Source organism: Canis aureus, chromosome 4 (assembly GCF_053574225.1).
Source record: "Canis aureus isolate CA01 chromosome 4, VMU_Caureus_v.1.0, whole genome shotgun sequence".
NCBI classification, from domain to species: Eukaryota; Metazoa; Chordata; class Mammalia; order Carnivora; family Canidae; genus Canis; species Canis aureus.
In genome coordinates this window covers 68,421,882-68,447,083 of record NC_135614.1, presented here as the reverse complement: position 1 = coordinate 68,447,083, position 25,202 = coordinate 68,421,882, and the positions used below count along the sequence as shown (strand labels likewise).

General features: G+C 43.7%; 2 protein-coding genes across 2 annotated transcripts in view; one reads left to right on the top strand and one right to left on the bottom strand.

The window, feature by feature from the left end:
- Positions 1-8,445: 8,445 nt before the first annotated feature.
- On the top strand, positions 8,446-10,809 carry LOC144312904 (uncharacterized). The gene is made up of 2 exons (XM_077896050.1): positions 8,446-9,397; positions 9,773-10,809. The coding sequence occupies exons 1-2, from the start codon at positions 8,601-8,603 to the stop codon at positions 9,810-9,812; spliced, it is 837 nt and encodes a 278-aa protein (XP_077752176.1). The 5' UTR covers positions 8,446-8,600; the 3' UTR covers positions 9,813-10,809.
- A 2,288-nt stretch (positions 10,810-13,097) lies between these two features.
- The window catches only part of CCL28 (C-C motif chemokine ligand 28), a 30,489-nt gene continuing 18,384 nt past the window's right edge, over positions 13,098-25,202 (bottom strand). Inside the window, exons 2-3 of the mRNA XM_077896051.1 lie at positions 18,870-18,996; positions 13,098-13,748 (exon numbers count right to left, since the gene is read on the bottom strand). Coding sequence (XP_077752177.1) covers positions 13,559-13,748; positions 18,870-18,996 — 317 coding nt within the window. The 3' untranslated portion in view covers positions 13,098-13,558. The remainder of the gene's footprint in view (positions 13,749-18,869; positions 18,997-25,202) is intronic.

Genomic DNA, 25,202 nt, shown 5'->3' with positions numbered 1-25,202 from the left:
GTAGAATTCTCTGCAACTAGGAGGAGGAACCCTGATATCTTCAGCGAGGGACTGACAAAAATGAGAAGAGCAGAGACAATCTGGATGCCTGGCTACACCTGGGGAAGAAGTAAAATAGTGATGCCATATGAATACTACAGAAAGTAGTTGTATTTCATCAGATTCCAGTTGCCTGAAGAGTGAGTTATATGCATAGTTCATTGTTAGAGAAGGGTATTACATACACTCTAACACACTACTTGGCCCAGCAGAGAAAAAAACTTACATAGTCAGGATGGTTCACATGCTGTTTATTGATTGTGCTAATTTTTGATTGCTACATAACAAAGTACCATATACTTAGCTTAAAACAATACCTCTTTGTTAGCTTACTGTCCTTAAGTCAGAAGCCTAGACATGTCATGACTGGGTTCTCTGCTTAGGGTTTCATAAGGCTGAAATCAAGATATTGGCTGGGCCATATTCCCTCTGGAGGCTCCATGATAGAATCTGCTCCAAGCTCATTCTTGTTCCTGGCTAAATTCAGTTCCTTCTGGTTGTAGGACTAAGGTCCTTGTTTCCTTGGTAACTCAATTGGAAGCTGCCCTCAGCTGACTTGTATTGGGGAGCAAGAATTCATGTCCTCTCGAAGGTCCTTCTAGCTGGATGAAGAATCAAATTGGCATGAGACATATTAGCAAGAAAATATCAAATTTAATAAGCATATGTAAGGGGAATCTACATAGACATGGGAATTCCAAAGTTGGTCAGGCAAAATGAGGTCTATATGGCCTTCTGAACTAAGGAGAAGAGGTTAGGTGTCTGGGATTTCAATAGAAAGGAATGCATTTCACAGGGTGATAAGAAGAGCAAAGTCTGGGAATTAGATATTTGCCCTACCATACAGATGGGTCACTCAGGTAGAATTTCTCTCTGTTAATAACACTTATTCTAACCCAATTTAGATTCTTCTATGTAGTTAAGGTAGGGGCAAAAATTTCTCTTGAGCCCTCAGGGTCTCAAGCACCTTCAGGTCAAAATAATTCACATTCCAAAGTGGCACATTGGTGGCAGGGGGTGCTGTCCTGAAACCCTTCACTTGCCCCAAAGTCAGCAATGGCATGTTGAATCCTTATGTTTTGTATATGTGTTACCAAAGCAAGTATGAATCCTTATGTTTTGAATCTCTCTTGACTACCTGGTCTGTGACTTCTAGACCCAGACTTTTCTTTTTTTAAGATTTTATTTATTTATTCATTAGAGACACACAGAGAGAGGCAAAGACATAGGCAGAGGCAAAAGCAGGCTCCCTGCAAGGAGCCCAATGCGGTACTCAATCCCAGGACTCTGGGATCATGACCTGAGCCAAAGCCACTCAACCACTGAGCCACCCAGGCATCCCTAGACCCAGACTCAAAGAGCTCCTGTGATTAAGTCACACCCATGCAGGTAATCTCCCTATCTTAAGGTCAATTGATTTGTGTGACCTTAACTACATCTGAAAAATACCTTGACTACAACACCTCAATTAGTGTTTGAGAGAAGGCAGGAAATTGGTGTGTGTGTGTGTGTGTGTGTGTGTGTGTGTGTGTGTGTATGGGGGGGGTCCTTTAGAATTTTTCCAACTATGCTGGTTTTCAATTTTTGAGTCTACCTTAGATTCTAGATCATTGATTCTCAACTGGAGTAGGGGTGATTTTGCACCCCTCCCTTAAGGAACATTTGGTAACATCTGGAGTCCTTTTTAGGATATGATCTTGTGAGGAGAGGCCAGAGACACTGCTAATCCACCTACAATGTCCCCATTGTAGAGAGAGTCCCCAGAATAATTATCCAGCCCAAGTAGTCAGTAGTGCCAGGGTGGAGAAACCGCACTTTAATGAAAGCATGAAAGAAAATTCTTATTCCTCTTATTCTACAGAATCATCGTGATCACCCTCTGCCATGTAAATCTAAAAGTATAGCTGATGTGACACAGATGGAAGATAAAGAAGATAGAAGGTAAAGAGTCTAGAGTGTTACCTATATCTCCCATTCAGAGGAAACTTAAATTCTACACTCCATAGGCTAATGGATGGTATGTCATGGATATATTAATCAAAGTTACAAAGATAAATAATAGTAATAAAACTCAAGATGGAGAGGGAGAAGGGAAGGGGAATTGGGAGTAGGAAGGAGACAATAGACATAGCTTAAAACTGATAAACAAAAATAATATTTTCAGCATTTCATTTAAAATTATAGAGGTAACCACTGATGGGTTACCCTAAAATGTGTCAGGTTGACATACTGAATATTTTAAGCTGAAGGACTTTTAGAAAACGGGACAAGCAAGAAGGTCACTCTGACCTTCCATCTTTCTCTTTGAAACAGGTCATAAAACAGTTAGGAGATGAACACTTAAATAACTGTGTATGTTTTTCTTCTGTTAATGCCTTTGTCAGCTTAATTTTCAGACCCATTTAGGGACCCTAAGAGGATTGAGAAAAACTTCTCTTCCTGTGTAACACCAGAACTAAAACTTTTGAAGAGGTTAAAAGAGGTTGCATCAAAGAAGTAGGTCTGGGAATAGGGAGGATACAGTGAGAGAATGTTTTTAATTATAAATTCTGCTGTAGTTTTGATTTTTTTTACTACCTACTTGCATTACTTTATAAAAATATAACCTTAAAAAACTTAGGGGGTTAACCCAGGTGATCTATTCATTTGGGAAAGGTAACAGTATTGGTGACACAATAATGTTTTAGTAAGTGTGATATCCCATGAAATAGAATTTAAGAAGCTGCTCTCCCAGGTACATGGTCCTCATACAAAATTTCACTTACTCGCATTGTAGTAAAATTTTATTTTATTATTATTTTTTTAAATTGTATTTTAAAAAATACAGTATATTAACCTACTGTCATTACGGCTGCCCCCCAAATTGTGTAGAATTATGGACCTGTGCTGGAAAGAGAACAAAATTTAAAATAGTTCAAGTTGTTGGTTGAGAGTCTTAGAGATGAATTTTGAAGAAATTTTTGTTGACTATATTCCCTATGTTGTACTTTTCATCTTCACAACTTCTTTATTTTATAACTGGAAATTTTACCTCTTAACCAATGTTTTTATTTTATCTTTTCAGTAATGTTTATTATTATGATTAATTTAAAAACTTGTGATTTATTTTCAAGTTACTCTTAAATTACTTTGTATTTGATGCTTTCTCCAATTTTAAAAACCTGTAATTTGATGACACTGGATGGTATTACTACAAGATTAAAAAGGAGTATTTATTGCTATAGTCTGAATGTTCATGTCCCCCTACAGCCCATGTGTTGAAATCTAAACCCCTGAAGTGTATGGTATTCCTGAGTGGGGCCTTTAGGGGGTGCTTAGGTCATGATACTTGAACCCTTATGAATGGGACTCATGCAAAATAAAGGAAGTTCCAGAGAGTTTCCTGGTCCTTTCCACCTTGTTAGGACACAGGGAAAAGTCAGCAGTCTACAACCTGCAAAGCGGGCTCTCACCAGACACCAAATCTGCCGATGATCCAGGACTTCCCAGACTCAGGAACCATGAGAAACAAATGTTCGTTGTTTACAAGCTCCCCAGTCTCTGGCATTTTCTTATAGCAGACTGAACAGGGTAACACATTTAGGAACCATGCCCCTTAGGATCACCTATATTATATTTAAAAAGCATGATGGGTTTGAATGTGTGGAGGTCGAGAAAAATTAAGGTCATCCCACCTCAAGTTTAGCCATTAGCACAAGTACAGCCATCTTAGGCCCCTGGGAATAAGAGCTGAACTTTACAGGAAAAACTGCAGAATGTCCTAGGCAGGGAATCCCATATCAGATCTTAAGAAACTCTCCCACCCTTTCCCCCATATTGGAATGGAAAAAATTCCTCCACCCCTTCTGAAAATCCCCTAGACCAGCCCATAAAAAACCCAGCTGTAACCCACTTCGGGGTCCAAGTCCCTGCTCCGCTGTGTTGGGTATACTTGGACCCAAGCTCGAGCTTGCAAATAAGCCCTCGTGCGCTTGCATCGGTGTCAGCTCCTTGGTGGTTTCTCGGATTCACAATCTTGGGCATAAATTTGGGGGCTCGTCTGGGATCCGAGAGACCTCCAGGACCTCCATCTGGAGGGTTTCACGCGTGGTGAGTGCACTCAGCTTTTTCCACCTTTTGTGCGCATATTCTCTGAGAGCTCTAAACTGTACTTTTACCTGTAGGAATTCCAATCTGTATTGGGTCTACATTGGCTTAGGCAGATGCGCTGGTGGGCCACCGACCGGGGTCTTGGGAGACGTCCCTTGTCCCCACCTAGAGGACAGGGTCCTCGTCTGTAAGGAGGACGGAAGCCCTCATCTGTGAGGGGGACGAGGTCCTCATCTGAAAGGAGGACGGGGGTCCTCATCTGTAAGGAGGATGGAGGTCCTCATCTGTAAGGGGGACGGGGTCCTCATCTGTGAGGGGGATGGAGGTCCTCATCTGTAAGGGGGACGGGGTCCTCATCTGAAAGGAGGACGGGGGTCCTCATCTGTAAGGAGGACGGGGGTCCTCATCTGTAAGGGGGACGGGGTCCTCATCTGTAAGGGGGACGGGGTCCTCATCTGTAAGGCGGACGGGGGTCCTCATCTGTAAGGGGGACGGGGTCCTCATCTGTAAGGGGGACGGGGTCCTCATCTGTAAGGGGGACGGAGGTCCTCATCTGTAAGGGGGACGGGGTCCTCATCTGTGAGGGGGACGGGGTCCTCATCTGTGAGGCGGACGGGGTCCTCATCTGTAAGGGGGACGGGGTCCTCATCTGTAAGGGGGACGGGGTCCTCTCTGTGAGGAGGGCCGGCCGCCAGCCCTTCAGGTAACTTTCTGTTTTGTCTCCGCGGCCGCACTGGAACGTTTGCGTTACCGGGTTCTTGTTACCTGTTTTGTGCACTGGTCGGTGTTACTGTGTCCATTGTTAACTGTTTGTGCGTTTGACTGTGTTATTTGTTAACTGTCATAACTATCTGTGCCTTGGTGTGGACGGGGGACATAATGGGGCAGATGCAAACCACACCCCTGTCCCTTATGCTCTCACACTTCTCAGATGTGAAGAAAAGGGCTCATAATCTGAGCACAGACATACGGAAAGAGAAATTTCAGATTTACTGCATATCAGAATGGCCAGCCTTTGACGTGGGATGGCCCCAAGAAGGAACTTTGCACCTACCTATTATCTTATCTTATCTGAAGGCCGTGATCTTCAGGGACAAACTGGACGGCCACCCTGACCAGGTGCCCTACATCCTGGCCTGGCAGGACATGATCGAGAATCCCCCTCCTTGGATAAAACTATTTTTACCCCCCAACGCAGGACCTACCAAGATTCTAGCCCCGCGGAAAGGCCGAGAAGGAGACGGACTCTAAGACAAAAGTGCCTCTTTATCCAGTTTTATAGGATTCCTCTCCAGAGGACCTGATCCTCCTGCCCGACCTACTGGGCACCCCCTCGCCCTTCGACCCCCCATCAGAGGCACCGGGGTCTGCAGAAGGGGCGCCCCCCACCCTGACGACGGAGTCCCTGTGCGCGGGCCAACAGCGCGGATGCGCGGAGGGACCCACGGGGCGGCCCCACCCCGGATCGCGGGCGGCTGACTCCACCGCCTCTGCTCTCCGCCGTGGGACCCCCCAACAAGACTGGCGGACAGCTAATGTTGGACTGGCCATTCTCCACCAGTGCTTTATATAATCGGAAAACCCAAAATGCAAAGTTCTCTGATAATCCGAGAGATCTAATCGGGCTTTTAGATACTGTTCTCTTTACCCACCAGCCTACTTGGGAGGACAGCGACAGCTCTGCAGGTTCTCTGCACCACCGAAGAGAGGGAACGAATTCAGGTGGAAGCCTGGAAGTCTGTCCTGGGAGAGGACAGACAGCGGACTCAAAACCCACTCCTCATGAATGCTGCCTTCCCCTTATCCCGCCCCACCTGGGACCACAACTCAGCTGTAGGTAAGGAGAGACTCCGGGTCCACCGCCAGACTCTAGGGGCAGGTCTCCAGGCTGCTGCGCGCAAGCCCACCAATCTGGCCAAGGTCTATGATGTAAGACAGGGCAAGGATGAGAGTCCAGCAGCCTTCTTAGAGAGAGTCATAGAGGCTTTTAGGCAGTGCACCCCAATGAACCCAGAAGCCCCGGAAACCAAGGCCGCAATTATCATGGCCTTTGTTAACCAGGCTGCTCTGAACATTAAAAAGAAATTGCAAAGAGTAGAGAGACTAGGATAGAAGAGCTTGCAGGACTTAGTAATAGTAGCAGAAAGAGTCTATAATAATAGAGAAAGTCTGGAAGAGCAGCAAACCGAACTAAGTGACCGACAGACCCGAAACCTGGCCAAGATCCTGCTGGCCACAACCATGGATGACCCACGAGAAAGACGGAGGCACCTCAAGAAGCTGGTTTCAGGGACAGGTAAGGAGGATGGCCCTGGTCCCCATCGGGAGTGCCCTAAACTGAACGAAAACCAATGTGCCCGGGCAGCCCTGGTGGCGCAGCGGTTTAGCGCCGCCTGCAGCCCGGGGTGTGATCCTGGAGACCCTGGATCAAGTCCCACATTAGGCTCTCCGTATGATGCCTGCTTCTCCCTCTGCCTGTGTCTCTGCCTCTCTCGCGCTCTCTCTGAATAAATAAATCTTTAAAAAAAAAAAATCAATGTGCCCATTGCAAGGAAGGGGGCCACTGGGTGAAAGACTGTCTTAACAAAAGACCTAAGGCCCCTGCCAAGATCTTGGAGATGGAGGACCTGGACAACTAGGGGAGTCGGGGTTTGGGACCCCTCCCTGAGCCCAGGGTAACTCTCAGAGTATAGGGGCAACCCGTTGAATTCCTAGTGGACACTGGGGCACAACACTTGGTTTTATTACAACCCCAAGGGAAATTGGCAAGCAAGACTTCATGGATGCAAGGGGCCACGGGCACCAAACAGTACTCATGGACTACCCGAAGAACTGCGGATCTCGGCATAGGCCGGGTATCCCACTCCTTCATGGTCATCCCTGAGTGTCCCTACCCGTTGTTAGGTCGGGATTTGCTCACCTAGATGGGGGCACAAATTCGCTTCCATCCCGAAGGAGCAAAAATCCTAAACAAGGAGGGGCACCCAATTCAGATGCTTGTCCTGAGTTTAGAAGACAAATAGCAAGAAGAGGGCAGCCCCGGTGGCGCAGTGGTTTAGCACTGCCTGCAGCCCAGGGCATGATCCTGGAGACAGGGGATCGAGTCCCACGTTGGGCTCCCTGCATGGTGCCTGCTTCTCCCTCTGCCTGTGTCTCTGCCTTTCTCTCTGTCTCTGTGTCTCTCATGAATAAATAAGTAAAATCTTAAAAAAAAAAAAAAAAGAAGACAAATACCAAGAATACCACCAATTACTTAACACTGCCCCCCTCCAGATTCCCCCACCAGTGTCTCAGATAAAAATTGAGGATGGGGAGCAAATTGATTGACTTTAAATGGATCCAGATGGGACATAGTAAATAGGTCTTGAAAATTATCACTACTAAACCTGAAACTTTTATTCTATTGAGGTTTACTGAAGGTCACATAAGCTATGTTATCTTTTTGCAATTTGTTAGTAAAAAAAAAATGGCTAAAATGATGGTTGTCTGTTTCCAAGTTCTCATAAGTAATTGTTAAGATACCTTTCAAAGTCCTTGGTAACCTGAAACCTTAGTTACACTTTGATGATAAATGGAATTAAATTCATCGGACATCTAGGTCTTTTCCAAACAGGAAAAAGTGCTGAAACGTTGATTTGAATCTGTTGGTGAACATGCTTTGTACTTAACTGTTTCATAAATTTGCTGTCTAAAGAGTTCTGGTGTTCAAAAAAAAAAAAAAAAGAGTTCTGGTGTTCAAAAATCGGTTACTCCTTAGTTTTCACTGGAGACTAAGGTTCCTAAGAATGGAAAAACTCTGCTAAAATAAGACTGATGACTGATAAAGAAAGCAACTCTGTATGTAGAAAAGGAGATATGTAAGAAAAATGTAAGGAACGGGAATAATTTTTGTTCAAGGTAAAAGAAAGTAATTTTGTCCCAAATGAGACTGACTGGAAAATTCTGAATGCAGAGAAAGGTGTAAAAGTGTCCTGAAGGGAAATCCTTGGAAAGGAATTTTAGATGTGGTCAGGACAGACTAAGATCGAAGTAAATGGATTTTAAAGTACAAGAGTATAAGATTAAAAGTCTACTTTCTGTTCAAAAGTTTCCTTGATTTGTTGGTCTGCTCTTTTTTTTTTTTTTTTTTTTAATTTCTTTTTTTTATTTATTTATGATAGTCACAGAGAGAGAGAGAGAGGCAGAGACGCAGGCAGAGGGAGAAGCAGGCTCCATGCACAGGGAGCCCGATGTGGGATTCGATCCCGGGTCTCCAGGATCGCGCCCTGGGCCAAAGGCAGGCGCCAAACCGCTGCGCCACCCAGGGATCCCTGTTGGTCTGCTCTTGATAAGAGCAGCAGTTTTGTCCAAGAAGGAATCAGAGATGCGGGGGCAGCTGTAACCACGGAGACGGAGACCGTCTGGGCGGAGCCACTGGCAGCCGGAAAGGCGGCTCAACGGGCAGAACTGATCGCCCTGGCCAAGCGCTGACCATGGGGGAAGGTGAACGAATCAACATCCACCCCGACAGCAGGTCCGCCTTCTCCACCGCTCACCTCCGCGGAGCCCCTTACAGAGAGAGAGGGCTCCTGACAGCAGAGGGAAAGACTGTTAAAAACAGAACGGAGATTCTTGAACCCCTGAGGGCCCTCTGGCTGCCCAAGGCCCAGGCCATCACCCACTGTCCGGGGCACCAGAGAGCAGACACACCAGTAGCCAGGGGAACCCGGCGAGCAGACTCAGAAGCTAAGGAGGTGGCCCTTACGGTGACCCAGGTCTTAGCAACCACGCGACCTGATCCGGGGGCACCAACCCTGCTTGGCACCCCCAACTGTACTGACACTGACTTACACTGGATCAAACGCTTGCCTGTGACCCAGTGCTCGCGTGGCTGGTGGAGGGCCGCAGACTCCAGCATCATCTTGCCAGAGGAACTAGGACGGCGAGTCCTATCCAGAACGCATCGGAGCACTCACATGGGGACAAGGAAGATGGAAGACCTCATACGACATGCAAAGATCACTATGAAAGACTCTCCAGCAAAGAGCTGCCACGCATGCCAGTTAACTAATGCCACCGCCCATGGATCTAACTCGGGCACCTGGCTCCGAGGGGACCGCCCAGGAGCCTACTGGGAAGTGGACTTCACTGAGGTAAAACCTGGACGATACGGGTACAAGTATTTACTAGTGTTTGTAGATACTTTTTCAGGATGGACAGAGGCATTTCCCACCAAACATGAAACAGCACAGACCATGACCAAGAAACTGCTGGAAGACATCTTACCGAGGTATGGTTTTCCTGTTAGAATTGGATCAGACAATGGCCCAGGATTCGTCTCTAAGGTAACACGGGGAGTGGCACTAGTACTGGGGCAGATTGGAAATTACATTGTGCATATAGGCCCCAGAGCTCAGGGCAGGTAGAGAGGATGAACAGAACATTAAAGGAGACCTTAACTAAATTAGCTCTGGAGACTGGCGGGACTGGGTGACTCTCCTCCCCTTCACCCTATATAGGGTGAGGAACTCCCATATAAGTTGGGACTGACCCCCTACGAGATCATGTTCGGTCTTCCTCCACCTAGTATCCCCAATTTAAAACCTGAGGTGCTTGCTGAATTTGATGATCACTAACTCCTTTTCTCCCTCCAAATGTTACAAAGAACCCATGAGCAGGTGTGGCCTAAGCTGAGGCCTCTATGAGCCTGGGCCACTCCCGGGCCCCCATCGATACTGGCCAGTTGACTGGGTGTACGTGTGGACATACCAACACCAGACACTTCAACCTCGCTGGAAGGGACCCTACATCGTGATCCTGACCACTCCCACCGCTCTCAAGTCGATGGGATTACTCCCTGGGTCCACTACACCCACATCCGGCCAGCTGACCCACACGCCCTTCTCAAGGACTTTGTTCCAGAATGGAAAGGCCATCCAGACAAGGACAATCCCCTAAAGCTAAGACTGTGCCGTTCTCACTTACCCCACTAATGTTGCTTATGCTCTGTCCTCTTTGTGCCAGAACCAATCCCCATTAACCATTTAAAAATGTGCACCCAATTCAGCCTTGCTTTTAAAGTCTTTTAAGGTCTAAAAAGATGGGAGCACCTTAACTATAGAGAGGCTTTTGCAAGCAAGGGGGGCTATGTGCTGCCCCAAATGAGGAGTGTTGCTTCTTTACTGACCACTCAGGAATAGTCCAGGAATCTATGGCAAAAGTCAGAAAAGGTTTGGCTAGACGTAAACAGGAGTGAGAACAGCAACAAGGTTGGTTTGAATCATGGCTTAATCATTCCCACTTGCTCACTCTGAGACCAACCTGGACCCATAATTGGGTCCTTCCTTAGGTTCCTCTGAGAAGGGGAAATGTGGAGGCCAAGAAAAATTAAGGTCATCCCACCTCAAGTTTAGCCATTAGCACAAGTACAGCCATCTTAGGCCCCTGGGAATAAGAGCTGAGCTTTACAGGAAAAACTGCAGAATGTCCTAGGCAGGGAATCCCACATCAGATCTTAAGAAACTCCCCCACCCTTTCCCCCATATTGGAATGGAAAAAATTCCTCCACCTTCTGAAAATCCCCTAGACCAGCCCATAAAAAACCCAGCTGTAACCCACTTCGGGGTCCAAGCCCCTGCTCTGCTGTATGGAGTATACTTGGACCCAAGCTCGAGCTTGTAAATAAACCCTCGAGTACTTGCATCGGTTTTGGCTCCTTGGTGGTTTCTTGGATTCGCAATGTTGGGCACAACAGAGTGGGAAAATGCTGTGTTGTTTTGTTTTGTTTACAAAATCTGTCTTTAAGTTGAAAAGAAAACCTCCTGTGAGGGAGATTTTGCAAAACAAAAGTTACAAATAGTGTGCAATTTCCTCCACTGCCTAAGAATGTGAAACTCAATAAAATCAGGTTGGGGCCTGTTTTAATCTGTGAAGGTGGTTATTGTCACTATCACCAGCAATGCAAGCAGCAGCATGTTTTAATACTAGACTTCCAAGTAAAACCAACCGCTGGCATCCTCTAACCCTTTGTAAAGCACCAGGTGCACAGATCTTTACCTGAATTCCTCTCCCTCCACCCCACCTCCCCATCTACATCTTTTAGAGTCCACTGCTGGGGATGCCAGAACTGGGGAGGGTCTGGAGACCTGGATACAAAGCTTGTCCCTGCCACTTCCTGTGGGACCCTGGGCAAGTAATTTTACCTCTCCGAGCTTCAGATATCCTTATCCATAAAGCAGAAATTTTAATAAAAAGCTCAAAGGATTGTTGGTGAGAATAAATCGATCACATACAAGTTAGTGTCAATGAAGGGAATTAGGCCATTTGATGATATTTGAACCTACATCAAGCTCAGCACTTCCATGCTGCCTATTATTACCTCCAAGTCAGCCTGGCAACATCACTGCTTGGAATTGGCCAGCAGGGAAGCACAAGACATCTGACACCTGGCAACTTGGACACTGTGTTCCTGCCATCTGATGGCTGCTTACGAAAACTAGGTCTAGGGACGCCCGGTGGCTCAGTGGTTGAGCGACTGCCTTCAGCCCCAGGGCATGATCCTGGAATCCTGGGATCAAGTCCCACATCAGGCTCTCTGCATGGAGCCTGCTTCTCTCTCTGCCTATGTCTCTGCCCCTCTCTCTCTGTCTCTCGTGAATAAATAAATAAGATCTTTTAAAAAAAGAAAGAAAGAAAGAAAACTAGGTCTTACTCTGCATCTGGAAGCTTCTGTGGACCACGAGGACCCCAAAAGACAAGCCATGCAACAGGATCCACCCACAAGGTGTGGAAAAGATGGGCCAGGAGTTAAGATGTAGGCTCCTTTCTAGGAGAGCCTAAAATCACCCCACATGGGATCCAGCTCTGGATCCCTCCCTAGTGCACTCACTGTGGGAGGCAGATGGCTTCCTGAGCAACGCAGACTTTTGTTTTTTCAGCATCAGAGCTGATCAATCCAAATGACAGTAGTTACTCAAATTGGATGTGATATTAAGGTGATACTCAGCTCAAACTTTTCTTTGTAGAAAATGAACTCCAATGTTTACAAACTCTAAATAATGCAATAGGAATATACACATTCACCTAGAAAGCATTCTTAATCAAAACTGTTAAACCTGAATGTGGTCATAAGGAAACAGGCAAACCCAGAATGTGGAACAGATTCTGCTCTAGACCCTTTTTTAAGAAGTCTGTGCCACGGGAAGAAAGAAGAGGAAAAAAGCCAAGGGACTTTCTTAAGTAAAAGATACTAAAGAAATTTTAAAAAAGAAAGAAATATAGCAATTAATTGTAATATGTGAACTTTGATTGATTAAAAGAACTATACGAAATTATGCTCTGAAAATAGTTGGGGAAAATTTAAACAATTATATGCATATAATTATATGCAATTATGTGCAATTTAACAATTCATCCCATATATAATTTTTGCCTTCAGAATCCTGGTTTAATAAGGACTTGTTTGGGACTTATCCCAAACATCAGGCTGTTCACAAAAATAACCCACAGTATCAACTTCAGAAAACAAATCTTAAGACTATTACACTAATTATTTTTCTAGAGGATGCATTTGACATGCCAACTCTCATTCACAAAAATACACTGTGGACAAAGGCTGTGTGTTTTGTTTTGTTTTGTTTTGTTTTGTTTTGTTTTGTTTTGTGTTGAACAGCCTCACACAGCACTCTTATGTGGGGTATAACACACATACCCTAACTCAAAGCTGTTCTCAGGTGCTACTGAACTAATGTGATTGCCTTTGCAGTTAAGGAAGCAACTACTGAGCTCATGTATGAATGGAAAGAACTGTACTCCCTGCATAACAAGAGATTATTTTGGAAATGATATATATATATATATGTATCACATAAAATATATGAGACACAACTGTTCATTTTTAGGTATAAGCCTGATAATGTGATTATATATCAAAGGTCTTTATTCTTGGGGATGTCAAGTTATAACACTAAGAAATAGAATGAGAAGTGAAGTATTGTTACATTTGCAATTTATTGTCAGTTTAGCAAAAAAATTATGTATTTATATATAAAATGTTTTATTCACACGCACCTCCCACAAAGAGAGAAGAGAGAAAACAAATGTGGCAAGATATTAACAATTATTAATCTAGGTGAAAGGTATACAAGTGTTCATTGTACCAATCTTTCAACTTCTCTGTCGGTTTGCAACCCTTCATACTAAAATGTTGGAGAAATGGTATCAGTATGCTGCTCTTAAAATATGATATGAAGATAAGTGTTGTCTTCGCATTTCATTTTCAGATGAGCATATTATTGGCTACATTTGCATCCTGTATAACCGTTCCTTTAGAACATCTATTTTGTTTTGCCCTGTTGACTCCCAATAAGGAGCATTCACAGGATAACTTTATAAGGAACCATGGCCAAGTTTAACTTGAGGAACTGTCTGTGTAGATTCCTTTGTAAGCATGTTAATAAGGACTTTTATGGCTGTGGATTTCTGGTTTCTCCTGATGTGCCCCTTTACTTTTCCTCTTGCCAGCCTGTTTCTTGTGGCAAATGTTGCCTTTGGTGTTTTTCTTGGCCGCTTGTTCTTTCATCCACTGCTTAATAACATGACTGTGCGGGCTGACACAGAGTCTTCTGCGCCTGACGTGAAGGCTGTGGGGGAGGGAAGATGGACAAATCAGTGCCAGAAAATCCAAGGAAAAACTCCGTGACTCAGGCAGTTGCCACGTTTAGTTTCAAGACCGCCTCCTACAGCCGTGGACCACCAGCTGGAGTCTTCGCTCCCCCACAGCTCCTGGGATGGCAGCTTGGGTGGGGGGGATGAGGGAAAGGAGGAGGAGGAGGAAGCAAAGAGTGAGGGAAAGGAGAGAAGCCAAGTGAATACAACAGTCCTTCCTGACCAGGAGCTTCATCCACAAAAGCAGTTCACGCCTCATGGCCCACCTGGAAGGTCTCCTCTAAAGTTTTTCTAGATTCCCTCAGCTAAATGCCCTGCTTTCCCTTGCAGTCTGCCAGCATTCCCTCTCTTTTGGTTCGTAGCTTATGCTGTCTTTTGTATGAATTTTCATTCAAAATTTCTCCTTGTCCTGTGATGCTATGCCCCTTGAGGGAGGGATAGTCTGGAATTGTCCTGAAAAGGCCTGGCTTGCTGTAGGAATTCAGTAATGAGTTACAGATATGAAGCGAAGATTGTTCAAAATAGAAACAGTCTGGGGGCACCTGGGTGGCTCAGGTGGTGGAGCACCTGCCTTCAGCTTGAGTGGTGGTCCGAGGTCCTGGGATCCAGCCCCGCACTGGACTTTCTCCCTCTCTCTTTGCCCCCTGCCCCCCTCCTCGTACTTTCTATCTCAAATAAAGAAAGATAAAATCTTGGGGCACCTGGGTAAAATCTTAAAAAAAAAAAAAGAAAGAAAATCTTAAAAAAAAAAAAAAAGAAAAAGAAAGTCTGGCTTTTTAAAAAATGAAACAACTAAAATATTCTAGGTGTTTGATAACATTGCAACATACTACAGGTTCATACCCCATCTCCAATGTTTCCATGTTTTAAATTTTGACCTCGGGGTAGGAGAACCATAAAGCAGCATTCACGATTTCTAGTAACTGAAAGAGCTTTTTTACCAAAAATATTGTGACTTTTAATTTGCACTCAGGTGCCATCTAGCTCTTCTTAAATCTCAGGGATCCTGCAGGCTCCGCGTAGACAACAGTTCTGTGTGTGGGGAAAATGAGCCCCCTGGCCCCCTTCTGGAGGGACAGAGAGCAGGTTGCTGGTTTCTCCAGGTGAGCCAAGAGGAATAGCAGCCAGCGTGGGGACTCCTGCAATGAGAGCAAAAGCTGGCAAAGGCCTGTGTCGTAAGCATCATAAAGCCAGCATGTGGAATATTAATTTGAAAGTAGTGAGGCTTCGTGATAGGAGGACAATCCGTTCTCAGCCTGTATTACACCCAGAGGTCTTCTAAAGGAAAGCTCCCTGTCACTGTGGCCAGTTGGTTTGCTTTGGCCAGTACAGGAGAGAACCTGCTGTAGGACTCGGAAGGGGAAGAAACAGAAAAGAGTTGAAGCTCCTCTCCTTCCCAAAGGACTCAAACTCTCTCCTTCCCCTGTGGTGTCAGCAGGCATCCAAGCAGACACCAGTGGCAAAGACTCCACTGACATCCAGGTAGGCCCACAAGGCTCACAGGAGGGAACTAGCCCTCAACTCTCGTTCTGTGAGGAGTGAGTGGGGAGCTTCAGGGAGGGCACTGGTGCAGGAGCTGAAGGTGAGCCCCCAGTGGGGCAGGGCGGACAGAGGACCCGGGAGGTGCACAGCCCTAGGGATGCAGTCTAGTGGGGCCTTGACTTCTCAATGTAATACAAGGGGAAAATATCAGCTACCAGAACACAGCCTCCAAATCCAAGATGCTGTGATGTTTTAAAATCTTTTTTTTTAAGATTTTTATTTATTTATTCATGAGAGACACATAGAGAGAAGCAGAGACACAGGCAGAGGGAGAAGCAGGCTCCATGCAAGGAGCCCGACGTGGGACTTGATCCCGGGTCTCCAGGATCACACCCTGGGCTGAAGGCAGCGCTAAACCCCTAAGCCACCCAGGCCGCCTGATGTTTTAAAATCTTAAAGTTTAAAGACTACTTAAGCCTGCACTGGTAACCCCTGTGCATTCTCTCATCATAATAAAAGGAGATGAGGTGGGTGCCTGGGTGGCTCAATCAGTTAAGCGTCTGCCTTGGGATCAGGTCATGATTGCAGGGTCCTGGGATCGAGTCCTGCATCTGTGTCAGGCTCCCTGCTCAACAGGGAACCTGCTTCTCCTCTCCCTCTCCCCTGCTCCTGCACTCTCTCTCTCCCAAATAAATAAATAAATAAATAAATAAATAAATGAATAAATAAATAAATAAATAAAGTCTTAAAAAGAGAGAGAGATGAGATGAGATAATGTTAGACAAGGGGTAGCCTATTCCACACTCTCTCTTCCCCCCCTCCCCCCTCCTCCCTCCTATTCTGCAGGGCCCTGACTCAGCCTGTTGTGTATTTCTCGGTGGAGAGTTCAGGCTCTAAGAACCATAAGGTTGATCCTGATTCTTTTGCCCAAAAGAAAGAAGCTAGAGAGGGTCCGACAGACCTACAGGGGTGGCCCTGCCACCTGTAACTCTTCCCTTTACCTGATTTCATTGCCCCTTCCCCTAAGCACAACAGTCCCACAACAATCACTTTTGAAAAAATGCTCAAGCTTCCCAGATAACTTTATTTAATAACTCCAAGTTTTCTTCCCAACAGATATCTGTGTGCTTCCAAAACCTCAGCCCTCTGCCCAAGATAAACAACTTTGTACTGTGTTTATGCCAAGAAACAGCCAGAAGCTCTTTAATGAAGCTGCTGTGGATGGGTTTTAACAAGCAAACCCTCCTCTCGGAGGAAAGTTACAATGATCATCTACAGGGCGTGAAACAACAGACCTGTTCTAGGCAGGAAAGGAAAAGGAAAGAAATCTAGTGAGTTCACTAGAAACTCACTTATATTTGTTACTTGTGATTCATAACACATGCTTTGGGGAGTTATATTGCCAACACTTGCAGTGTTTTCTGCATTTAAAATATTTGTCTCGGGCAGCCCGGGTGGCTCAGTGGTTTAGCGCCGCTTTCGGCCCAGGATGTGATCCTGGAGACCCGGGATCAAGTCCCACGTCAGGCTCCCTGCATGGAGCCTGCTTCTCCCTTGGCCTGTGTCTCTGCCTTTCTCTGTGTGTGTCTCTCATGAATAAATAAAATTTAAAAAGTAAAATAAAATATTTGTCTCTAACTTACGTACTCAAAGTTAAGGAACCACATTTTACAGGAGTAAAGACATGATCTGTACTAAAACAATTTGAAAATGAGAGAACCTTTATCTATTTATGTTGAATGTTAGAAAAAAACAACAAAGAACGTCTGCAATTTATGATAAAAAAACATACTACCTGGTCAGGGATCCCTGGGTGGCTCAGTGGTTTGGCACCTGCCTTCAGCCCAGGGTGTGATCCTGGAGTCCCAGGATCGAGTCCCATGTCGGGCTCCCTGTGTGGAGCCTGCTTCTCCCTCTGCCTGTGTCCCTGCCTCTCTCTCTCTCTCTCTCTCTCTGTGTGTCTCTCATGAATAAATGAATAAAATCTTTAAAAAAAAAATACTACCTGGTCAAATTTCACCTTACTTGAGATGAGGTCATAACTAGTCTATTTTTCAGCTGTCTTATAGCACAGCAGGCCAATTTACAAACCTGTACTTCTCTTTATTTTTTTTTATTTTTAAAAAATTTTTATTTATTTATGATAGTCACAGAGAGAGAGAGAGAGAGAGAGAGGCAGAGACACAGGCGGAGGGAGAAGCAGGCTCCATGCACCAGGAGCCCGACGTGGGATTCAATCCCGGGTCTCCAGGATCGCGCCCTGGGCCAAAGGCAGGCGCTAAAGCGCTGTACCACCCAGGGATCCCTGTACTTCTCTTGAATTAAAATCAAATGCTTTTTAAAATGAAAAGTCATGTTTTTTAAATCATATTTTCCCTTATCAAATGAGAACTTACATCACTTCTGTTTTTATATCTTTTTAGATCTCTCATACTTTCTTATCTCCAAATTTTTTTTTCCTGAAAATCCTGTTACCAATGGCATCTCCTACTAATTCCCATGAACTACTCTTACTCTTATATACAGAAAGAAATTTCTTCTGCTTCTTTCCCCATGCCTTCCAGGGAGTCCCATGGGATTCCTTATGGAGGCTTCCATATTCTGAGGTGACGTATGTCAATGAGGCAGAAGTGACGGTTGAGAATTTGGTATCTCTGAGAGTAGCCAGAAAGGCAAGTGGGTAGATCTGACTCAAATACTGAAATGTTTTCAATTTTCCAGAGTACTATCTATCCATGAACTGCCTACGGATTTTTCACTCTCCAACTATTACCAGCACAATTTATTCAGATTAAATAAAAGTCTGTTAGAATCTTGGCCATGTACTAAAGGAGTTTTTGAAAGAAGTTGGGAACTTGGAACACCCCTCATTAGGTACCTCACTAGTAAGTTTTACCTTGTGTGACAGCTTTACCTTGTGTGACATGGAGATAATTTATGCCTTCCTCACAGCATTGTTGTCAGAATCCAGATTTGCTAAATACCAATGCATTTCAGAAGTTAGTTTCCATGGGGACATGAAGAACATAGAAATCTGAAGTTTTTAATAAGTGAGCCAGAGGTAAGCGTGGAAGGGTTCACCACGAGCCAACAGCCCAGAATCAAGAGCAAAGATGGGCATTTGTGCTTGATTGCATGTGACAGGTACAGACATCTCTATACTTCTGTTTGAACCTTGTATACAGTCCTGATGAATTCAGAGAGTAAAAAATGACAGCAACCCATAAACTTGCCTGGAAAAAGCTATAGTTAAAGCCACAAAACAGAACAGAGACACCTGTTTTTATTTTTGTTTTGTTTTCCACTCAGAATGCCCCTACTTTTGCTTAGGAAAGTCATACACATTGTCCAATAGACTGAAGGTATTTATCCTGAATCACAGCACTGCTGTGCAGGGTGGCAGAGGCTAGTGTGGGGCTCTGCACATGCCAGTCCTGAGAGACTGTGTGCTTACTCCAAGGAGCCTGGGGCCAGAAAGGTGGAATATTTGCTCTCCCCTCCCTTGTTTGATTATTTGTATGCTGCATATGAGGCAAAGACTTCCCAATCTATTGCTCACAGGCCAAGAAATGATCACTGGACGAGTTGAGACCTCCCTGCTGAAGAGCACTCACATGACAGCAGCCAAGTCACAATCCCCATCAGCTCTCTGGATGCGACATATATTCACTCTCTCCAGAAGCCTTCTGGAGATATGATGTGAAACCTCAGTGCAACAGCTAGAGGCAATGGGAAGTATAGCTAAAAGAAGAAAAGAAATAAAATGTTACATCTTACAATTCATAGAACAATGGCCTAGAAACTAAAAATAGAAATAATCCAGGGCACCTGGGTGGCTCAGTCGGTTAAGCACCTGCCTTCCACTCAGGTTATGGTCTCAGAGTCCTGGGATTGAGCCCCACATGGGGATCCCTGTTCAGTGGGAGTCTACTTCTCCCTCTTCCTCTACCCCCTATGTCGCTTATGCTCTCTCTCTTTCTCAAATAAATTAATAAAATCTTTTTTAAAAAACCCAATAATCCAATTAAAAAATGAGCCGAAAACATGAACAGACATTTCTCCAGAGAAGACATCCAGATGGCCAACAGACATATGAAAAGATGCTCATCATCACCCATAATCAGGGAAATGCAAATCAAAACTACAATGAGATATCACCTCACGCCTGTCAGAATGGCTAAAATCAAAAACACAAGAAACAACAAGGGTTGGTGAGAACGTGGAGAAAAAGGACCCCTTCTGCACTGTTGGTGCAAATGCAAACTGGTGCAGCCACTGTGGAGAACAGTATGGAGGTTCCTCCATAAACAGAACTACCTTATAATCCAGTAATCACATTAGTGGTTATTTATCCCCAAAATACAAAAACACTAATTCAAAGGGATACATCATGCACCCCTATGTTTATAACAGCATTATTTATAATAGCCAAATTATGGAAGCAGCCTAAGTGTCCATCATATCTATCTATCTATCTATCTATCTATCTATCTATCTATCTATCTAATATATATATTCCACTATATATATAGATATATAGATCTATCTCATATATATATGTATATATATATATAGTGGAATATTACTCAGTCATCAAAAAGAAAGAAATCTTGCCACTTGCAACATGGATAGAGCCAGAGAGTATGATGCTAGGTGAAATAAGTCAGAGAAAAAAAATACCATATGATTTCACTCATATGTGGAATTTAAGAAACAAAACAAATAAGCAAAGATAGAGAAGAAAGAAAAAAAGAAAGAAAGAAAGAAAGAAAGAAAGAAAGAAAGAAAGAAAGAAAGAAAGAAAGAAAGAGAGAGAGAAAGGCGAGAAAGGGAGAGAAACAAACCGATAGATCCTTTTTTTTTTTTTAAGCTGATAGATTCTTGACTCTAAAGAACAAATTGATGGTTACCAGGTGGGGGGGATGGGTGAAACAGATGATGGGGATGAAGGAGGGCACTTGTCCTAATGAGCACAGAGTGATATATGGAACTGCTGAGTCACTATACTGTACACCTGAAACTAATGTAACATTGTATGTTAACTATGCTAGAATTTTAAAACAAAAACAAACAAATAATGCCCTGGCTTTCTTCTTTTTTTTATTTTATTTAAATTCAATTAATTAACATATAGTTTATTATTAGTTTCAGAAGCAGAGTTCAGTGATTCATCATTTAAACAACCAGTGCTCATTACATTATGTCTGGCTCTCAGATTCCAGAGAAACAGAATGCCAATCTACTGAAGCAAGGGGCAAACACTTGCAGAGGGTTTGTGAATGCAGACCTGGGACAGGACATGTCTCTCCCTTCCAGAACCTTACACTGTATTGGGGGAAGATAAAACATTAAGGCAAAAACACAACACCACTGAAGAGATGAAAAACAGCTCCAGACAACGATGCTAGTGGATTGAAGATTGACTTGATTAGAGATGAAAGTAGTGAGATTGACAGAGTGTCACACATAGTTTAGAAGAGGACCACATGGGCCCCTGGAGCAGGGAAGGATTTGGATGAATCTTTGAGGATTTTGAGGGGTGTAAAAAATTGAAGACAACTTGTTGAGACTAAAGGAAGTGGATGGTTAAGAATTCTAAGACAGTAGGGGTGCCCGGCTGACTCAGTCCTGGGATCGAGCCCCACATCAGGCTCTCTGCTCAGTGGGGAGTCTGCTTCTCCCTCTCCCTCTGCTGCTCACTCCCAGCTCCTCATGCTCTCTCTCTCTTTCTCTCTCAAATAAATAAATAAAATCTTTTTTAAAAATTCTGAGACAGGAAAGCCCAAGATGCATTGAGGGTATGGAGAAAAATCGACCACTTTGTCTGAACTGAGTAGTTAGGAAGGTGAGTGGTGGGAAATATGGTTCAAAAGATAGGCTAAGGTCAACACCACTGAGGCCCTAAATGTAAATCTAAGGTTTAGCTTTTATGAAGCAGGGACCATTAAAGATTTGGGAAAGGAGAAGCGTTTTAGGAAAATCCATCTTGCAATGATAAGCAAAATGCATTAAGCTGGGGAGTGCCTGGAGAAGTAGGTCAAGCTAGGAGAAACTTAGGTTCCCCAGATGTAAGGAAGGCAATACAAATATGAAAGGAAATCCAACCCCCTACTAAAACATGTATCTGCAGACTCCTCTGTGCCTCATGCCCACAATATTCTCTTATGCTTCCCATTCCACCAAGTGGGTAGCAAATTTTAAAAATATTTTTTAGAAATTACAGTCAATAGTGGGTGTAGGTGGCAGCCTCATAATAACAAAAGTTAGCCACTGAATGAGGTGCTCAAAGAAATGTTTAGATCAAAAAAAAAAAAAAAAAAGAAATGTTTAGATCCCTCTATCATGTCAGTTCTAAGCAATAGAGGCACCTGCTCTTAGGACAGGGGAAGATCTCTATCCATGCTTTGTCCACATGGACACATCAGCTCACTCACAACTATGGAGTAGTGGAGAAACTGAATATGAAACTAAGAATATTTATGTCACTCAAAAAAAAAAGGATGTTAATGTGTCTCACTCTTGGAGGATCAAAACTTTCCAATATTATTCATTTATTCACTCATACATTCAATTGTTTAACAACATTTATTGAGCATTTAAAATGTTCTAGGGCAGCCCGGGTGGCTCCGCGGTTTGGCACCGCCTTCAGCCCAGGGTGTGATCCTGGAGACGCAGGATCGAGTCCCACGTCAGGTTCCCTGCATAGAGCCTGCTTCTCCCTCTCCTTGTGTCTCTGCCTCTCCCTCTCTGTGTGTCTCTCATAAATAAATAAATAAAATCTTTAAAAAAATGTTCTAGGCACAATGCAGGGGGGATACACAAGTCCATAGAACAGTATGTCCCTGTCCTCAAGAGGCTACAGTAGAGGAGGCACATCTGGAACTCAATGCTGAGGCTATAACCCTTGTGACCTCCTACATTGTGCTTCTGGAATTCCATCCTTCCAAAAGGCTCCCACAAGTCATAACGACAGGTGCACAGCTGGTCACAACAGCAGAACATTCCAGCTCACCTAAATGTCTACCAATAGTTAAGTAACAGTACATCCAAATGGAATAAAGGATGAAGTATATCTGTATATGTACCCTAAGACAGATGAATGTCCATAACTGATCATTAAGTGAGAAAAGCAAGTTTCAGTACAAGGATGATCCCATTTTTATAAAAAGAATGTGACACATATACAGAGGGAAAATTATAGAAATAAATATGCCCAAATTTATAAGTAAAGACTACTTCTAGAGAGGGGGCAAATTTTCAACAAGCATCGATATTTCTATTTTTTTAAACCTCACCTGATTGAGAGAGGGAGTGGAACACTCCCGTAGAAGGAACTGTCTCCAGAATATGGGGAGAAGAGTATGCTTTTCTTGGTTGTACATCTCACAGAGTCCGAGTCCTAGACCAGTATACTCCTGTCAACAATGATGAAAGAACCTCTGTGCTGACTTCCAGTCATCTCCAGAGCCTTGGGAAAATGCCTTGCCCCTAGTTTCAGAACCTCATGAAGGATCTGTATAAAACTAGCTGGCGCTCTTTCTCTCCAGAAAGAGTGACTTTTACCTTCTTCTCCTGTCCCACCTGTCCTGAATAGTCCAATGCTGCCATATTTAGAATAGAATCTCAGCTTGAGATACAGATCAGTAACAACTTACCATCAGCCCAATACATATATTTTTAATTCTTGGAAAATTATATTATACATACAATTCCCATATGTGTGTGTATAATATTTACATAAATCCATTTGCAAAAATGAGTGTCTTCAATAACCTTTATTTTTAAAAAATTTTAAAGATTAATTTATTTGAGAGAGTGCGTGTGTGCGCGCACACACACACACACAGACACGTCTAAGCAGGAGAGGCAGAGGGGAAAAAGAGCAAAGCAGATTCCACACTGAGCACGGAGCCTGACTTGGGGCTTGATCCCAGGACCCTGAAATCATGACCTGAACTGAAACCAAGTGTCTGATACTCAACCAACTGAGCCACTCAGACAGCTCTCAATAACTTTTAAACCACTAATTTGAATTACTGTAGTTGAAATATATCCACATAAGTGATATAGAGTGTTAATGGTTGTGCTCAGCCTCACTTCTGTTTTAATTTAGCTGTCATGCAAGTCTGCAGCAGCCCAAACAAGGAAAGTGTTTACCTTTCCCAGTGGAAGCTACGTCATGCCATAAGAATCTACCTCTTTCCTCTCAACCTAGACCCAGTAAGGGGGTTTTCATTTTGTTATGCATATAAGGAGTGTGCAGAGAGGAATACCCAAGCACCAACCAATCAGATTCACTGGAATAAGAAAAGCAAACATTTACTGAGTGTCCACTCTGTGCCAAGTCCTGAACTCTGCATTGGAAATGTTGAGATAAATAAGGCACAGTTTCTGCCATTGTGATATTTAATAGTCCAGTGGGAGGCAGAGAGGTAAATAATCACAATACAGCAAAACAAATGTTAACAGATTGATGTTCAAAGCAGACTGGGGTTACAAGTGAAAAAAGCAGATTCAAAAGGCCACATATTGTATGATTCCATTTATATGAAATGTCTGGGACAGGCAAATCTATATATAGAGAGAGTAGATTAGTTGTTGCCAGGGGTCAGGGTTGGTGAGAATGGTGAGTGACTGCTAACAGGTGCATGGTCTCTCTTGGGGTTAATGAAACATGTTGGAACTGGATAGTAGTGATAGTTGTACAAATATGTGAATATACTAAGAAACCACTAAATTGTACACTTTATTTTTTTAAGATTGTATTTATTTGAGAGAGAGAGAGTGAGAGAAAGCAAGAGCATGAGCAGGGGGAGAGGGAGAAGCAGGGTCTCCACTGAAAAGGTAGCCTGATGTGGGGCTTAATCCCAGGACTCCAGAATCATGACCGGTGCGGAAGGCAGACGCTCAACTGATTGAGCCACCCAGGTGTCCTGAATTGTACATTTTAAAATGGTGAATTTTATGGTATGTGAATTATATTTCCATTTGTTAAGTGCTATAGGAGAACAGAATACTGGTTGTCCTTACATTAATCAATGCATTCATTTCCTAAAACTCATTGCTTCTTCAGCTACACTGTGCTGCCTACTCTCCAAGTCAAACTATTTTAATATCTCAAAGTTTTGGGTTTATTCATGTATCCATCCATTCATTCACCACCTTACTATGTAAGTGATCTCTCTCTCTCTCTCTCTCTCTCTCTCTATATATATATATATATATATATATATATATTCTTATATATAGTGAATCACTACGTTAGACCTTGGGAGTAGAGACATGAAGAATTACTATCTTCAGAGAGCTAATACTCAAGAGCACTGCTATAAGTTTCAACCCAAGCAGCTATAAAATATGAAATGGACTTTCAGAAGCATTGAGGGTATTAAGAATCATAGGCAAACCTGTGTGGTTAGGAATTTCAGTTATCTGAGAGCTGACATCAATTCAAAGAATAGTTTTATACCAGAAAAGCACCCAGCACCTCTATCTACTTAGTAAACTGGATTACATTTCTCATATATTAAGGTAGGATGCACACACGTGGCTGGAGATCATTGAATCTAAATCGGATTAACTATCAAAAGGCAAGAAGCAGGCCAGATTTATTATATGTTGACAGAAGTGACCGGTGCCCTTCTGAGGCAGCTGGAAATATAAAAGACCAAGAGAGATGGAATCCTTTGAAGAGTGCTCAAAAAGTTAGGCAACCAAGCTCCCTGAAGACTCAGCAGCCATGTAGGCCAATCTTCCTCTCTAGGGGGAAACGTGCCTACTGGACATCTCTTCATCTTACTGATAAATAAGCTACTAAGAAGGCAAATGTTTGTCCAAACCAACACAGCGGGTCAGAGCAGCATTCCTGCTGACTGCCAGGGTTAAAGACAAAGGAGAGGAAAGAAGAAGTTGTCATCACAGAGGTGGTGAAGTGGCCTCTGTCACTG

What these genes read in the sequence shown, in the direction of transcription:
- LOC144312904 (XM_077896050.1), top strand. Translation starts at nt 8,601, where the DNA reads ATGGGGGAAGGTGAACGAATCAACATCCACCCCGACAGCAGGTCCGCC. An exon ending in CTGGAAGACATCTTACCGAG is followed by an intron (nt 9,398 to 9,772) that starts GTATGGTTTTCC and finishes AATGTTACAAAG; the next exon opens with AACCCATGAGCAGGTGTGGC.